This window comes from Anarhichas minor, unplaced genomic scaffold (assembly GCF_050575085.1).
Source record: "Anarhichas minor isolate MPS153535 unplaced genomic scaffold, ASM5057508v1 ptg000054l, whole genome shotgun sequence".
Classification (NCBI taxonomy): domain Eukaryota; kingdom Metazoa; phylum Chordata; class Actinopteri; order Perciformes; family Anarhichadidae; genus Anarhichas; species Anarhichas minor.
Genome location: NW_027466500.1, coordinates 1364223 through 1381379, shown reverse-complemented (window position 1 = coordinate 1381379; position 17157 = coordinate 1364223). Strand labels below are relative to the sequence as shown.

The 17157-nt window shown below is 45.7% G+C and overlaps 1 protein-coding gene across 6 annotated transcripts in view; it reads right to left on the bottom strand.

Annotated features, from left to right (window-relative positions):
- ctbp2a (C-terminal binding protein 2a) overlaps positions 1-17157 on the bottom strand; it is a 56359-nt gene that overhangs the window by 14509 nt on the left and 24693 nt on the right. For 2 of the 6 annotated variants that reach the window (XR_012947406.1, XM_076075866.1), the window contains exons 2-3: positions 17070-17135; positions 13259-16240 (exon numbers count right to left, since the gene is read on the bottom strand). The exons of 2 other annotated variants lie outside the window; for them this stretch is intronic. Coding sequence is in view for 3 of the 4 variants with exons in the window: in XM_076075866.1 (XP_075931981.1) it covers positions 13259-15482 (2224 nt within the window). In the remaining variant the exon portion in view is untranslated. Of the gene's footprint in view, positions 1-4077; positions 4190-13258; positions 16241-17069; positions 17136-17157 lie in introns of those variants that run through there. 2 more of the 6 variants (XM_076075867.1, XM_076075869.1) reach the window with 2 other exon arrangements.

Genomic DNA, 17157 nt, shown 5'->3' with positions numbered 1-17157 from the left:
TCTCAGATGGCAAGTTATGGATTTCTGAACTGGCCAAGGAGCCCAAAAGGGAGAGAACATAATTGAGTCCCAATAATCACCCAAGGGTGAACTCCTACCACCCCAACTGATCACACAGCAGCTGGTCTCATGGCAGCACTTGAAGGCCAGAGGTCCAGCTACTCACTATGAAAAAAAAAACTGATTACCACTGCTTCTTTCACTCCACTTAACTCGTGTCTTGCCACTCTCTCTCTCTCTCTCTCTCTCTCTCTCTGTTTATATCCATCTCCCTCTCTCTCTCTCCCCCTCCCCGGTTTGGGTCGGCACCAGCCTGAGGAGTTTGGCGGCAGCTTGCCAGCCTCTCCACCTGGCAGCAGACCCAGAACCCGGACTCAAGGAAACAAAAAGCAGAGCCAGAACTCTCCTTATCCAAACACAGAGTCCCGCCCCACACCACACAAAACCCCAGACTCATTCTTCAGCGGGGCAAAAATGCACCACAGAGTCGTTTTTCAAGTTGCTATTTGCAGTAAACGCTTGTGAGCAGGAGAAATAACATGACTAAAGATGGTTTACATTAGGCGGTGGGATATCTTGGCTGGTAAAAATGCAAATTGCTTGTGTCAATTTCCTGTTATTGTACCCAAAGTATTTTTATCAACAGCCAGCATCGTCTGTAAGCCAGCGAGTAATAAAGAAAGAAAGCCAACAGCTTGACTAACTAAACCTAAACCGTGTTCAGTGTGACAGCAGATAGTCTTTTCCAGTGGAGGTCATGTGTTGTTACATCCCTCAAGGGAAGCTTGAATGGACTAAGACTGATATCATCCTTCAGCCAGCGCTAATCACAAACTGGATGATTCTCAAGTATGAAAACTTTTGGCAGAGCTGCCAATAGCCACAAATGGATTACAGATGTTCCGAAACTAAAAAGCCTTTTTGGATTCTGACAACAGAAATAGAAGAAATCTTTTTAAACAGCAGCAACTCATAGAAGTGTGTCTCTCCTCGCTGAATACTATCTGGTGTTTAATTCTCTCCTTCGGAAGGGCTGATCTCGGAAAAGCAGCTCAGAAAGCGTCGCTGCCAGACGCTGTGAGTCAGAGTTTTCAGAGGGAGAAGGATCATTTCCTAAATAGAGCGCAAACAATCAATGAAAGAAAAATAAACCCCAGCTCAAACCTGTTTCTCGGAAATCTTTAAATTGATATTTAATAACATCACACGACACCAGTTTATTCATTACTAATGCTGTATTTTCTTACAGACCGTGGGCTCTGGTTTTGTGGTTTCACGGATCTACAACATGACGTGACGCTCCCCACAGACTCACTCGGGGCTTGTTTGCGAGGTCGTCCCACACTTTGAAAGCTACATTTTCCACTCGGGGACTGGAGCGTCGTATTAACTTACCTGCACTGATTTCTTGAATAATTACACTGTGTACTCTACCATCTCGAATCTCTGTTAATAGCCCTCTGAGACAGTTTAGCATCCTCACCTCACAGAGCGACACACTTTAGAGACTCTTCTTTTATATCCTGACGTCTTTTTCAACTGACAGCAAAGCAGCTCATTCTTTTTTTACTCTCCTCTTGCCTCCTTCTTGCTGTATTTCACATCTTATTTGTGTGAGAAAGGTGATGAAATGCTCCTAAATTACTCTAAAGTGGTGTGATGCATGCCGTGGACGCTCCCATGCCGGTACCCGCATCGACGGAACAACAAAACTGCAAAAAAACAAAAGGAAGTGAGGAAGATTTTCCATGGCACGATGATGTCAGGGCCACAGCAGCAGTCGCTGGGTTCACAGCGAGCTTTCAGAGAAAGCTACTCTGCAGTTGTCGCAGAGCCAAAACGGGCTCAACGGGCTTAGGACCAACAGCTGGTTCTGGTTACCTAGCAACTCCCAAGCTGGGGGCCTCAGTGATGGGATAGTCCCGGAGCGAGAGGAGGAGGAGGGGGCCCGAGCCGATAACCCGGCGTGCTTTCTTTGTGGCAAGTGCAGCAGCGGGACAGGAAAAGCTTGATCTCATGATATCAAATCTTGCCCCCAAAAAAAGGGCAACGTGCCACCGGCCGCCCAACCTGGCAACCCAAACATGGAGCGCAAGTGGCACAAGTTGCACGATCGGTGTTTCTCTGCGGCATTTTCCAGAGAGATATCAGGAACACAAACATGCTCGCTGTGGTACTACGCACACACACACACACACACACACACACACACACACACACACACACAGTGTTTGGCTGCACTTAGCTTCACACACACCCACTGATGATAACCATTAATGATCAGTGATTAGCCAGGATGTCACAGAATTTTGTTAAATAACATGTTAAAGGGCATTCGCAGCTCTCGATGCCAACGCTTGCATCTACTCTACTTCTGTTCTCTCAGTGCTGGTTGTGCATGTCCACCTGCATGCTACTTACAATATAACAACAGCTTGTTAAACTCCATGACGGCGCATACATATTAACAAGAACCGGCGCCCGTGTTCTTGGGAGTGTCTACTTTCTTTGGTGTGTTTACGATCCCTTGGCATCTGTAGAAAAAGAAGGGAGGTGTAATCTTTCTTTTGGCAGACTTGCCTCCTCCAGGCCCCCACCGGACCCTATCAGCGCCCGGCTACACCGCCGCCACCCCGGCCTGTTTCTTGTTCCACTATGTGGACACACAAAGACCTTGTTTGTCCTCCCTCTGCCTGCCCTCCTCCAAACTTATCACCACCCAAATGCCCAGCCAAGAGGGGCGAGGGAGGGGAGAGATAAAAGGATGAGAGAAAAGGGCAGGGGAGAAATTACATGTAGAAGTGCGCGGGAGGGAAGAGAAAAAAAAAAAAAAAGGGGGGGGGGGGGGGAAGCATACGCTGACATAAAGATATCACAGGTGGCGTTGTGGCAAACACAAAGTGAGAGAGGAGAGCATCCATCCATCACCGTCTCTTCTTTAAATGTTATCTTTTGTGCTCTGCGAGTAAGGCCTGGAAACAACCAGGGTCCTGAGACAAAAGCAGCTGCCAGTGCTGATGAAGAGCGGACAGTGCTCTCGAGCTGTACTTCCCATGCACACACACACACACACTCACAAGTGAGTGTGTGCCGGTTAGGAACATGTATACACACAAACACACACAAACCTGAGAGGAGAGGGAGATAAGGCTTTCAAGCTCCGTTTCATCCACACAGGAAAACGTATGAAACACATTTAACACATATCAATCTGCAGAATTCATTATATTTTCCTGTGAAAATGTAACACATTTGTAGCAGAGTTTCTGTCCCCATGCACCTTAAAGTTATGTTTACTGCTGGCAACACTGATTACTATTAGTTTACAATGAACAAGCTATTTTTGCGATGTTGACAACGCGGGAAAAAAATGGTGAGAAAGTGTGAATAAGCTTCTGATTATGATTATAAGCTCCAAGAGTCCCACTGCAATTAAACATTTGTGGTCAAAATTATATTTTTCATCCAATTTTTCACTACTACTAATTGTTTTTTATATTTAATTCATTTGATGTCAAGCATAAAAGAGAGCACTGATAAATCCACCGTTTTTTTAAAGCCCCACATTGGTCTTTATGTCCACGGTACATGCCTGAATACACACGCTGTGACACACAGCATTCACACACAGGACCACCTATTGACTCACATTGAGCCACTCGTACGCCCATCCTGCTGTGACCTGTGACCCTTCAAATGACGGTACATCTCATCTCACCTCCTCTCGCTGCCGTGCAGAGTTCTGTGGTTTCAAACCCAAGGAAACACTGACACGCTCACATTGGTGCTTGCCCTCATGCGTGCACACATGCACACGCACACAGTTTTCATGACACACTTCATTGCAAAAACATAAGAGGCTCATTAGCCTTTAAGCCAAATCCAACTCTCTCTTCCCCCACCTCTTGCCATTACACACACACACACACACACACACACACACACACACACACACACACACACACACACACACACACACACACACACACACACACCACAGCTTTTTATTATTACCCTTGATGAGTATGTCCACACACACACATATATGCACAAGACAATTTAAAACATGCTCCTTGCCTGGGAAATGCTGTCTCCACATTCTTCAAATCAGGAGCTGCACATGGCAGAGGAAATGTGGTGGAGAGGGACAAAAAAACAAAAAAAAAGAGAAGAAGTGGGGTGGGGGGGGGGGGGGGGGGGGGGGGGGGGTATTCTCACACAGTATGTCCTGGGGTTATCCTCTCCTCTCTACCTCCTCCTCCAGCCTCCCTCCTTCCCTCTCTCTCTGTCTGCTATTGCTCTCCCACTGCTCCTTTCCAAATCCGTCCTCCTTCGTCACCTCACTCCCAGAAGCTCCATTTCTCAGACGACTGGTACTCTTGAGCGGTCGGTGGGGGGGAGGGGGGAGGAAAAAATGGAAGGTGGCACAGGAGGGCAGTGGGTGAGGGGGAGGACGGGAGAGCGAGAACTACGATAGTCACCTCCCGTGCGGTCAAAGCGGCAGCGTCAACTCCTTTAATCTCCAAAGAGGGGGGGGGGGGGAGGGAGAAAAAAAAATTGGATCTCTACTCGTCTTCAGCCAGAAATCAGCACTTCTGAGCGTCCTCCTCTTTCCGCCTCTTCAGCCAGATCACTCATCTTTTCTCCTCAGCCTCCTCTCTTCCCTGCTCTGTCTCCCTCTTCTCTCCCTTCACGGCAGGTTTGGGCTATTCATTCAGACGTCAGGCTCACTCCGTCAGCCTTTTGTTGCGAGTCACAGAAAGACAGAGAGAGCGAGAGAGGGAGCGAGAGAGAGAGAGAGAGAGAGAGTGAGAGAGAGAGAGAGAGGAAGGGGTGGGGGGAGAAAAATGGTAAAAGACGAAAAAATACAGAAAAAACAAGCCGGTGCCACAGCTATGCAGAAGAAAATAAAAGAGGGAGGTAAATAAGAAAGACCAAAGAGAGGGAGCAAAAAATCCTTGAAGAGCACCAGTCACAGTGAGAGGTGCAGCGCTCCTGGCACACGTTCGACTCCCTCTTCCATTCTCTCCGACCTTCCCCTTCGCTCAACATATTTTCCTTCTTTTTTTTTCCTCCCTACCTCCCTCCCTCCCTCCCTCCCTCCCTGCCTTTCTGTTTTATTATTTGTGATCCGGCCTTCACGGTCCTTTAAGAGTGCCAGCCCCCCCCCCCCCCCCCCCCCCCCTTTCTTCTCAGTCTCACTCCGTCTTGCTCACAAACTCTCCTTCGCGATCTCAGTCTGCAATTTTCATCCTCGCTCTTTAACAGGAGTTGATTGGTTTTGCCTTCAAGGCTCCAACACCAGCGTTCACGTCAATACTTCATGCTTGCACAAAGGAACCCGGGACCAACGTGGAAATCCTCAGACACAGGTGATGACTGCTTCATATACGAGGACGAATGCCGAAAGCTGAGGTGTGCACTCACACGTGCATGCAACCAGACTGGAAGAATGGCATGCAAAGACAGGTTAAATGTTTTACTGTAGCACAAACATCTGGGGTTCAGTCTTTTGAAATAGAAAACCCTGCAGGTACAAAACGAATCCTCATATGTAACAATAACAACTCTCTGCACACCTGCTACTGAGCTCTCTGGGGGATCAAGAAAAGCAGTGTGTGTCTCAGAGTGGTGGTTGTGTGTGTACTTGCAGACACAAGCACAAAGGAGTCCTACTCGTGAACTTATGGTAACACTTAGGAAAATCCTCCCAGGAGTCTAATTGATCCTGGGATCTAAACCCAAGCAGTAACAGCAGGTTTACTACGACGCATGCGGACGTAGTCTGACGGACGCTTTGAAAAGGATTTTGATAATGAAGGTTAAGAGGGGCTTCCGGGTCGTCGTACACAGACACAACACTGCTTTTGTGGAGGGGGAGCATGCATTCTGAAATCTGGCATTCGTTACAGTTCAGAAGTGCAACCGTGTTGATAGTCAAAGGCAAACATTTTGATTGTTCAAGCTTTTCAAAAAGTACAGATTCACTTATTTTCCTTGTAATGCATAAACGCTATTTGAATACGTCACCTCAGGATTATTACAGTTTGATGGACATTTTCTACAATTGTCAGATTTTATAGAGCGAACAATTTATCAATTAATTAGAAAATGATAGTTGCGGCGGTAAAACCTTTGGTATTGCGTGACAGATATGTCAGCAGCAGCATTGTCAGATACTATAAGTGAGACATTACAGTGCATAACTGTTTTACAGGCCGCATTGTTTTATCGCTTTCTTTCTTAATTCGAATTTGAAGATCCTATCAAACCATTTATGACTTATACAAATGTAAATTTGATTTGATATGATTTTTCCTATAAAAAGGTTTGATTACCTAATGAAAAATTAGCTGATTAAAAAAATCCCAAATCTACGATTATGCAAATGTTTTTCATAAAACAAGTGTTAGTTGCAGACCTCTGATGACCGAGTGAACAAATGAATGTGTTACTGTAAGAAACTGTAAGAAAAGTGACAAAATCAAAATCAACAAACTACACCTGCAGTGCTGTATACTGTGTTTACTGTAGTGTACCGCGTGTATTGATCGTGAGTTCAACAGGAGTGTAGTGAGTTTAAAGGGTTCCACTGAGGTTTTGTTACAACGTGTAATCAGAGATCACAAACAGGGCCCGGAGTAAAAAAAAAAGCCTCATTCATGAAAAAGAGAGCGCTGGAGGGAGAAGAGGTCTACGGTAAAATATGACCTCCAAAATCCACCATCCCATCTGCCTCTTCTGATCTACATGATGTGCTGTTGCCAAATGATTGAAACACGAATGCGGGCGAGAGGAGAGAGATAGAGAGAGATAGATGGCACAGCTGCAGGTGGACAACAGATGTTGAGGCTTTTTTTGTGTACTTTGTTTTTTCAGGGAGGCGATTGCAGCACATAGATTCTTGTTCTCCCATTCATACCCCGTCTGTGCATCGCTCCACCTCTCCAACACCATCCCTCTCCTCCACCTTTCTCTTTCTCTGTGACTTGAGCCAACTGGCCTGATTAGAGAGAGAAAGAGATGTAAAAGAGGATGTGTGTGTGTGTGTGTGTGTGTGTGTGTGTGTGTGTGTGCGTGCGTGCGTGCGTGCGTGTGTGTGTTGAGGGGATGAATGTTGGAAGGCGTTGCTTATTACACCTTTCATGTGTGCTGTAGGCTTAGTCAAATAGTGTGAACAGGCATCCATGAAAAATGAAACAGTGATCCATGGACAAATATGCAGACATGCACAAATGCACAGAGATACTGAGTCATCCAGCACCTGGCTGCTTTAAGTTTAGCTTCCTCAAATGTGTTGTTTTGGCCAAATATCAGAAAAGAACATTATATAAATTAAGGATGAAATATGGAGTGACGGCTGCTCACACACGTACAGACACACACAAATAATCTGCCCTGTGTGAGGCTAAAAACACAGTGAAACACAATCCCATTTACAGCCCTGTGTGATCCTGAACACGACTGACATGCCGACTGAGAAATGTTTCATATTTTCCTTCGGTGCAAATGAGATTCATCTGCACCTCTAAACATATCCCCCCCCCCTCGCTTTTGTTAAAACACAGCCAAGCAAAGTGTCAAGTTCTGCAACGCCTGGTCACACACACATACAGACACACACGTGCACCCACATGCACACACACACACACACACACACACACACACACACACACACACACACACACACACACACACACACACACACACACACACACACACACAGTGCATACAGAGAACATGGTCATCTTTGTCTATTCACTCTGATTTAACACCCGTGAAGATTTCATTTTCTCAAAATGAATAATTCAGGGTGACTCCCCAGTCGGCACTGAGAGGAGACGAGGAAAGGAGACGAAGGGAGAGAATATGAGATGATAGGAAAGGAAGCAAGAGGACGAAAGGAAAGGAGAGGTAGGAGAGGGTAGGAGGGGAGGTAGCAGGACTGAGGAGTAGGAGTCAGGGTTTTATTCCCCTGCTTTTTTTTTTTTGAGCTACAAATGTTTTGAGCATGTGACCTCTTGTATTTGTCCTTCCTCCACCGCTGCTTCTACAACCTCCAGTTAATCACTTCAAGTCTCGCTGAAAGGATGCAGCAAACTGGCCAGAAAGAGCCTTTTTCGCCTCCATGGTCAGATTTTACCTTTCAAGGTCCAGTTTGTGCTGATGGCACCAGTACAGACTAATATCTGTACTTTGTACACACAACTACATCCACAAACAAATAGACACAGACGTGCCTGGCTGACAGGCGTCATTCACTCTCAGAGGGAATTGTGTAAAAATGTAACAATGACGGTTCAGGTTTACAAAGCGTTCTTTTTCCTCATAATAAAAATAAACCAAATAAAAACTTTAGGTTGTCCTCCTGCTATCCTTCCCTCCTTCACTTGCTCCAAGAGTTTCCATTCATGTAATCTCCCGTTTTACACTCCTCCACCGATTTCTAAGACTCTATCACTGCCTCTAACGCAGTCAATACTTCAATATTCAATCTAAAGCAGCCCTCTGTGCATTTAACTCCATTCCTGGGTCTTTCTGGCGCTATCTTCTCCTCTGTTCTGCTGTTTTTGGTTGGGTTCAATCACCACCCATCCTCCCACTTCCCTCGTTTCCCTAATTTTCCTGCAGACGGGCTGTGTAACCCACAACCACAGCAATGGATGAATGTGCTGAGCTGGGTATGACGTTTGTTTAGAGACATATTTCTCCCATTACCTCAACCCCCGCCCCCCCCCCCCACATCTCTACTCTCTTGAGTTAGGAGAGTGTCAGAGAAAAATCCTTTCCTACAAAGATTAATTTACAAAGGGAGAGGAGACAAAGAGAAACTGGGATCAATTTATACAAAGAAAATGAGTACTTAGGATTTGTATAAATCAAATGCTGTGAAAGTGACCACAGACTTTATTCAGTCATGAGGGGAAAGAAAATCACTGCCTGTTATTAAGTGAAACATCTGGAGGTGAGAGGAACTCTGCACTGTGCCACAACAGACGCCACACCTGCCAACAGCAGCTTGCACACAGACACAAATACAAAGAACACACACGGGCTGTTTAGAGTTTGTGATGTGGGAGGATAGGATGTCCCCAATGTCCCTCAACATAGAAACACAGCAGTATCCTTGATGATTAAGAGACATGGCTATCAGCTTTAATTATCTCAACTTTGCAAATTTGGTTTGGCTCTAAATACTACGACACCCATAAGCCTGTGCTGCTATTGCAATTGGGAACAAAATGCTGCACCGTAGTCAATCAATTCATACAAATCTGACCCAGAATGAGATAATTACTTGATTATGTTTCCAAAATGAGTTCTCTCCTCTACCTTTCTATGGACCCAAGCTTGTAACTTTGTTTTTTTTTATTAAACCAGATATATTCTTACACGTTTGCTCATCTTTTGTAGAAAAGATTCAACCAAAAGATTTTACACGTCCAAGCTTTGGAAGTACTCCAACTGCCAGGCACTTATTATTGTATCCACACCAAGTCAACAGTACTTTGACTTACCTTTTTAATTTGACTTTCTACAGATTGAAACAGAAGAGGCTTTACATTTTCAAAAGGCACAATTACGATAATGTCTTTGTCAATCCATTGTTGCCCGCAAAACACCCCAATTTAATCCACTGGCTGCATTACTAAAGCATTACTAAAGGTTGCAGCACTGGTGAAACTATATGCCAGAGTGACCAGCAGCGTAACGAAAACAACCTTTGACTGTCAGCCCAGATTACGGCCAAAGTTTGACCCTCAAAGTCTAAACGCAACACTGACATCTAGCCTCATCTCCATTGAGAGTCCAAGGTTGACTGACAGCTGTCAACGCCCTGTTTCCCCTCCCCCACCCTGCAAGCAATCATCATCTATCAGCAGCTGGACTGTGTCTCTCTCCCTCCCTCTCTCTCTCTCTCTCTCTCGCTTAATCCCTCACTCTGTGTAACAACTGCCGGAAGCTCTGACCTGGACCCAGTTAATACATAATCTGCCATCTCCAAAACTAATATGCCACAACCCTCCCTCCCCCCCCCCCCCCCCCCCCCCACGCCCATCATCACGCTAGGCCTGAGCAAGGAGTAAAAATAGTGGCTACTGTGTCATGCGGATCAGAACTGACCTGAGCTGGCATCTGGTCGCCTAGCCAGAGTCCACGGAAGGAAGTCAACACACTCCGCAGGGTGGAGGTGAAAGAGTGGAAGTCCCACAGTATCATATATGGTGATTATGCCGGGGTGGGGGATGGGGAGGCCTAGTTAGTCATATAAAGGCGGGGTCTTGCTCAAGGGTATTCCACAAAGCATCATATACCGAGGAGGGCGGGGGCATGCCATCTGTATTTACACAAGGGCTGTTAGTTCAGAGAGACATTCTTTTTGGTTGTGGGTGCAAACTCACTGCCGTAACTAATTAATTGTCTGACGCTTTCACAATATCAGGCGCTCATAACAAATTGGATTTTAAGGAATGCAAAATGTGTTATTGCTGCAATATAATGTTATAAATTTCAATAATTTATTTGAACCGAAAGGCTAAATAGTATTTTGTCGGGTCTAAAATGTGTAATTCCTTTAAAAATATGCAAGAAAATGCTTTTATTTTGTATTTATCACCCACACAAAGGATGGATATGATTAATTAATACTTTCTTCCTGATGCATTAGCTTAACCAGACATTTTGTTAAAAAGGAAGTAACATGTACATTTGCGGTGTCTTCTGACAATGGACCGACCTTTTCACTAGAGAGGCAAATCTGCCTACGAATTTACCACAAAAAAAAAAAACACGTTGCCTAGCAACATACAATTTAGGAATATGCTTTCAGAGCAGCTTTGCGGCTGTGTCCATTAACAGATGAAATTACTAAAGCAACAAATGTCAGCCACATGCAAATGAGGTCTACTCTGCTGACTGTGTGTGTGTACCAACAATGCGATGCATGTGTATGTGGCAGACTTGAAGACATCCTTTCAAAAGCATGTGTCCTCCTGAGCTCAGAGCAGCAGTCTGTTTGCACAGTCAAGCCATAGGGAGTCTTTTAATATCTGCTCTTCTTAGGGCCAAAATATCAGAGAGGCAAGAGAGAGCAATCGTGTGTTCCCAGTCTGCCTCGGACCCCTATTTTATTCCATTTCAACCTACTGGCAATGTGAGGTCACAGAGTCCAGCAGAAAGACAGGAAGCTGGTCTGAACAAAATGAGAATATCTGTGGATTAGTGCAGCAGTGGAAATGGAGGATCTGAAGGATTAAACCCCCCTCTTCTCTCTTCTCATTACAACCTGCACAGAGAAAATTACACACAATCACACATCGGCCATCGGCACTGTAATTCGATTTTATCTGTCCAGTGATGCGGCTAGTCAGCCTCTGGTGAGCAGGTGTTGATGGAGAAATCAGTCCTTATTGCCCAAAATGTCTGAAATATACTTTTATCAGGCCTTGGGAGTGAAAAGAAGATAATTTTGTTATGCGGAATTAAAGCTTTAATCTGATATGGGTAAATGATTCAGGTGATTACACAATAAGGATGCATTCAATGACTGAATTAATTTAATTTCAGACTGGATTCAAAACATGAATTTGGGACAAAAAAAAACAGCTGGAAAAAACAACTACATAATGAAAAGTTTGCCTTTAACTCAACAGTCAGGTCAGTAGTCCACAGTGACAGCAGCAGGACTGATGGACGGCTGTGAATCCTGATTGGCTGTATAGACTTTCCAGGCTACTCTGATGCACCCACCTTATTATCATAATGCAATAAAACAACCATGCGTACAACAACAAGAGCTAGGGGGCTGTGAAGAGCAGACAGGTCTTCATCAAAAACAGCTGCAGTTACAAAGGTACCACAGCTAAAGAGCTACATACAACTAATCCTGCAACACTATGAATACTGTATAGTTGAGGCAGATTAAATGATTTAAAAAGTGGCCTGAGCTTTTGATTTTGCTCCAATTGTTCACCAAGAGAAAATATCTTTGCAAGGAGACTGTGCCAAATTCAGACACAGACATTGTTCACACACGCACACACACACACAAACGCCAGGACACAGTCAACCCTACCGCACACTATATCTGACTTTTCTGATGATAGAAGTCTTAATGTGAACTGTTTACACATGAATGCAGCGACTGACAGACTGTAACGTGAAGTCAGTGTGCAGTTGTTAAAATTTAAAAAGGTATCAGAAAGGGTGCTGACAGCTGTTCCTCCCAAACCCTCCATACTGCGCCTCATCAAGGCTGTTTTGTGTTGTATTTGATGGGGCGATATGCCATTCTGACAAAAGAACCACATGAGATTACTGAAATAATAAAGGACTTGACACAAAGTATATGGAAGTCTGACAAATCTGGCTCTCACAGAGATAAGCAGACAAGACAGCCGGATGTAAGTATCGTTTTAGGATCGTGGCAAATGTAGAAACGAAAATTAGAACAGGGAATGGATTGCCAGAATGTCTCAGTAAAAGTTATTCTTTTACGGTATAAATCATAATCCTGACAACAGCTTTAGAAAAGGGATAGTCAGCAAGCAATTTAGATTTCACTCCACTGGACTAGATGAGAAAGAAAGCCACACCATTTATCTATTGTTGATGTAATGAGAACAAACACAGGACAGCAAACAAATGACAGCACTGACCGGAAAGATAAAACGATTTACAAAAAGTGCTCACTTAATATTCTCATTGTGTTGGGGCTTTCTTAAGGTCACACATCATGCATTACACCAGCATGCACATTCAGCTAAATAAATCACAAGCCCCTCAGCTGAATGATGGTTTCACAAACCAGTATACCAAAAAACCCACAAAAAAAACCCACTCATTTGACAGAGATGGTATGCACACCAACAAATGAAGGGTGACAATACATTTCTGGTGCCCTCTTATTCTCTAAAAGCAAAGACTGCAACCCAATGCTCAAGTTGTTGCTGAATGAGCATTGGGATGCATACCCTTGTATACTGAATGGCCCTTAGAAATGTTAACCAAATTGTGAAGGCATGATATGATTCTTAACAATGCAGCAGCAGCGCTTCGTGGAGCTATTCAAAGCAATGAGAGGATTTGAGAAAGGAGTCTTACATAAAGCATGGCAAAAATGAAGAGCTCAAGCACAAATCAATTTTCTTATCTATTTAAAATATGTGAAACAGCGATGAGAAAGTGCGACCAAATTTAACAATTAATCGGAAAAGAAAACAGATGATAAGGATGAAAGGAGAAAAAAAGGATTTACTTGTATCTGGTGACGCCATAGTGGACACGATGACTGGTGGACCCGTGCGTCGACTTAGTTTCTGGTTAACAGCCAGGGTACTTTGGCCTGGGGGTCCCATAATTACGAGAGCATTGTCCTGTGCATTTCCCCCACCCTTACGCATCATCTGAGGACTAGGGTGAGGGCTGTGCATGGGTGACAATGGCAGTACGTTCCTATCCCTCTTCATCAGCTCCATAGGCACTGTGTAATTGGTAGAGTACGCTTTAGGGACCTGTTGTGGTGGCTGTGTTAAAGCTGGCAAGGACACAGGCATCTGCTGTGGCATACCTGAAATGGAGTGCATAGACCCTTGTATGGAAGGCATTGACCCAGTCATTTGCTGTGGCATCATCTGCATACCATGCATGGGCATCCCCCCAGAAGCGTAGGCTGACATGGGTCTTGATTGAACAGGCATAAGTGCTCCAGTGTATGACCCCGGGGAGCGAGGTGGTTGACCTGGGTAGCCTCCAGAGGCTTCCATGAGGTGCTGAGACGGGGCACTATTGGGCCTCCTACCCATTACATCTCCCATCCTTGGGGAGATGGTCTGCATGCCCCCAGGGGTCTGTGGGTGCATCATTTGGGCATCCAAGGTTAAAGCCTGTGAGGGGTGCGTTGGATGATGCTGCTGCTGGTGGTGGTAGATGTCTGAGCGATGGCTAAAGCTATTGGAGCGGCCTCTCATGGGTGTCTGAGGTTGGGAGGGGGCTGGCGGAGCCTCAGTGGACCGCTTGCAGTTGTGGACCAAGCGAGACAGTACACGAGCCTGGCCGAGGTTGGGGGCGACGGTGCGGACATCATTCTCCTCCATAACAGCCAGCATGCTAGTGGAGTCAAATCCCTGGTGGATAAGTGAGGAGATGGTGCTCTCGGAGAGGCCCTCATTTCGCAGCAGGGCAAGGAACTCAGGGTCAACTGTCTTCTTGGGGTCCAAAGGCAAAAGCGTCTGTGGGGCAATGGGGGGAAGAGGAGGAAAAGGAGCAGGAAGTGGAGTGACTGGTGGAGGAGGGACTGAAGTTTGGGCCACCTGCGCAAGGGCAGGTGCAATTGGAGCAACTGCTGCGGTCTGCACTGTGGCAGGTGGAGCCATCATAGAAAGGTTAGGGTCGGAGGAAGGCATTGTAGGTGGAGGTGGCAGGGGCTGTTGCAGATGCTGCTGCAACTGTTCTTGCTGAAGTTGCTGTTGCTGTAACTGCTGTTGTTGAAGCTGTTGCTGTTGTAATTGTTGCTGTTGAAGTTGTTGCTGCTGTATTTGTTGTTGCTGAAGTTGCTGTTGCTGTAACTGCTGCTGTTGTATCTGTTGCTGTTGAAGTTGTTGCTGTTGTATTTGTTGTTGTTGCTGCTGTTGGATGGAGAAGGGTGAGGCGGTCTCTTGCCTCATAATCATACCTTGACTGGAAGGATCTACTACTAGACAGGTGGCACCCTGCTGCTGGGGATCCAACGGACGGCCATTAATATCAGTATAGACCGTTTGACCGGTCATAGGTGGAGGCTCACTGGCATACCGAGGAGATGCATGCTCCATACCATAGTGTGCAGGAGATGGCTCCCGAGAGGGTATGCGCTGTTGGCCATCTGACGTCATTTTGGCAGCAGTTCCAGCAGTATAACTCCTAGTCATCTCATGTGCGGTTGGAGGGGGAGGGGGAGGAGGGAGAGGTGATGTAGGGGCTTGCGGTCCTGCTCTTCCTCCCTGACCTTGATCCCACACAGCACGAGTCCCAGGTGCCATCCCAAAATGAGAGCCAGACCTACTGAGTGGGTGCGGGTGAGGTGGCGGAGGCTGGTAAAAGCCCTCGGGTGGCCGAGGAGTCATGGCCGGGTCATGGGAATGGTAATCCTGATGCGAAATGGATCCTCGATGAGCCATGGGCGCTCGTTCGTAATTGTTTAGATCAGGAACAGAGCCCTTCCTCAGCCCCCGTGGGTCCTGTCGCTCTGCGTAAAGCTGTCCGTACAGAGAGTCTTGGCAGGAATACGGGTTGCGTTTCAAATCCAGGTCAGGGGGATGCACTCCTGGTGGAGGTTCGTACCACCCTCCTCCCTCTCCGTATGACAGAGAGTTCCGCCGGCCGGCTACTCTTGCCTGCTGCTCGTAGACACTCTCAGTCCTGTCCCACTGACCCTCATTCCCCCCTAATGTGTCCCAACTGTGGGAGCGACCAAGACTCAACTGTTTGTTAGGGACAAGCATTGGCAAAAAAGGAAAATGTAGAGAAAAAGATTACGGAGGAAAAGAAAAAAGGCACAAAACAGAAGAAAATGTTCCGCTTCTACCTGTTTGTGAGAGTTGTCTTTCAAGTCTTCTTGTACAGTAGCACCAAAAAATGAAGCTGTATCTACCGTTTCACCTGATATCGGGTTGTAATATTGTAAGTCCGCGCTATCAGGTGACTCCCCCTTTGGCTGTCCGTCCTTGAATAATTAATCACTGGTCATGCTGCCTTGTTGCGCGTGAGGAAAGAGGACACCACACACAAACACATTACACAAAACCACACAGGCACAGCACAATGCAAAGGTAGCACAGCTACTCCATGAAAGACAAGGTAGCAGGCTGCATGCTTGAGATGGCCACCAAACGCTGATTAAAAAAAGACAAAAAAATGAAAGGAGTGGATAGGTTGGGTTATAGGTTGGGATGGGCAGGGGCTTGTACTAATCCAGTAGGGTTTATCTCTCGCTTCTCCGGGACGTTTTGCTATGAGGGATTACAACTGAATAAATCCCGTTTAATTCCACTTCCCACTGTGACGTCATGTGAACCAGATAAAAGCGTATCTGGTGATGATGATGATATGATGATGATGGCAATGATTAAGAGTCCACCCTCAAACCCCTTACCCCGTCTTGAAGAGTCACCTACCTGAAGCTGTTGATGATGCACAGTCGTCAACAGGTTTCAGTATCTAGATTCTCAGCGCGGGGAGGGGAGGCCAGACAGGGTGCCGGCTTCATTGAATACAAATGAAATACAGTTCTCTCAGCTAAGTCCCATGTGCTGTCAGTAAACATCAAATCCACTCTGATTGGACACTAATCCTCCAGGCCCCATGCTTGCAGTCAAGCCACCACGCAACTGCTGCCCAACTCTGAAATGTCCTTGATGCCTTTGTGACGCGCACAGTCACTGCCCCACTCTGCTAAATATGAGATCACCACAGACCTGCTGTTTGTATGTTAACTGAATGACATGCAGACTGCATAACCAAATCTACCTAAAATGTTTGTCTTATTTGCCCTCACAATGATTGTCATTTCAAGCAATATTACCATCATCAATATTACCATCTGTCATGTAGAGTACAAAGTGTTAAATGAAGGCCATGTGCAGAATCCAAATAGTTTTATTTGGCCATTACATGATTTCTAACCATATGCATCTTACTGTCTTACTGCACCTTCCCCCATCTTTCCTAAAGCTACTCTGATCTCCTCCACTTAGAAAAGCTCTGTAATCTGGATTTGCCCCTTTGCAGAGAAAAGTAAAACCCTAGGGGAGTGTGGTGTGTGTGTGTGGAAGCAGGGGGAGGTTTTCTAACAGCATTTAATCCAAAGCACCTACAACCTTTGCCTTACAAACATACTATGCGTTTTAAGCTGCAACACAACACAAGTTAATTCTACTTCATTCAAGTATGAAATTGTCTCGTGGAAGAAGCTCTTTGCACTATGCTGCAGCATTTTATATTATGTTTGGCCATAAGCAAACATGATGATTCATCATTTTGTTTAACCAAGGTGATGTTCAACATAGGACGCTGAAGGTGTTCCTGCTTACCTAGCTGCCTGCATGTCTCACTTCATGTCACTGTGGCTGAAACCTGATTCCTTGTGCAGAGGATCCCTGTTTATTAATGCATGAAAAC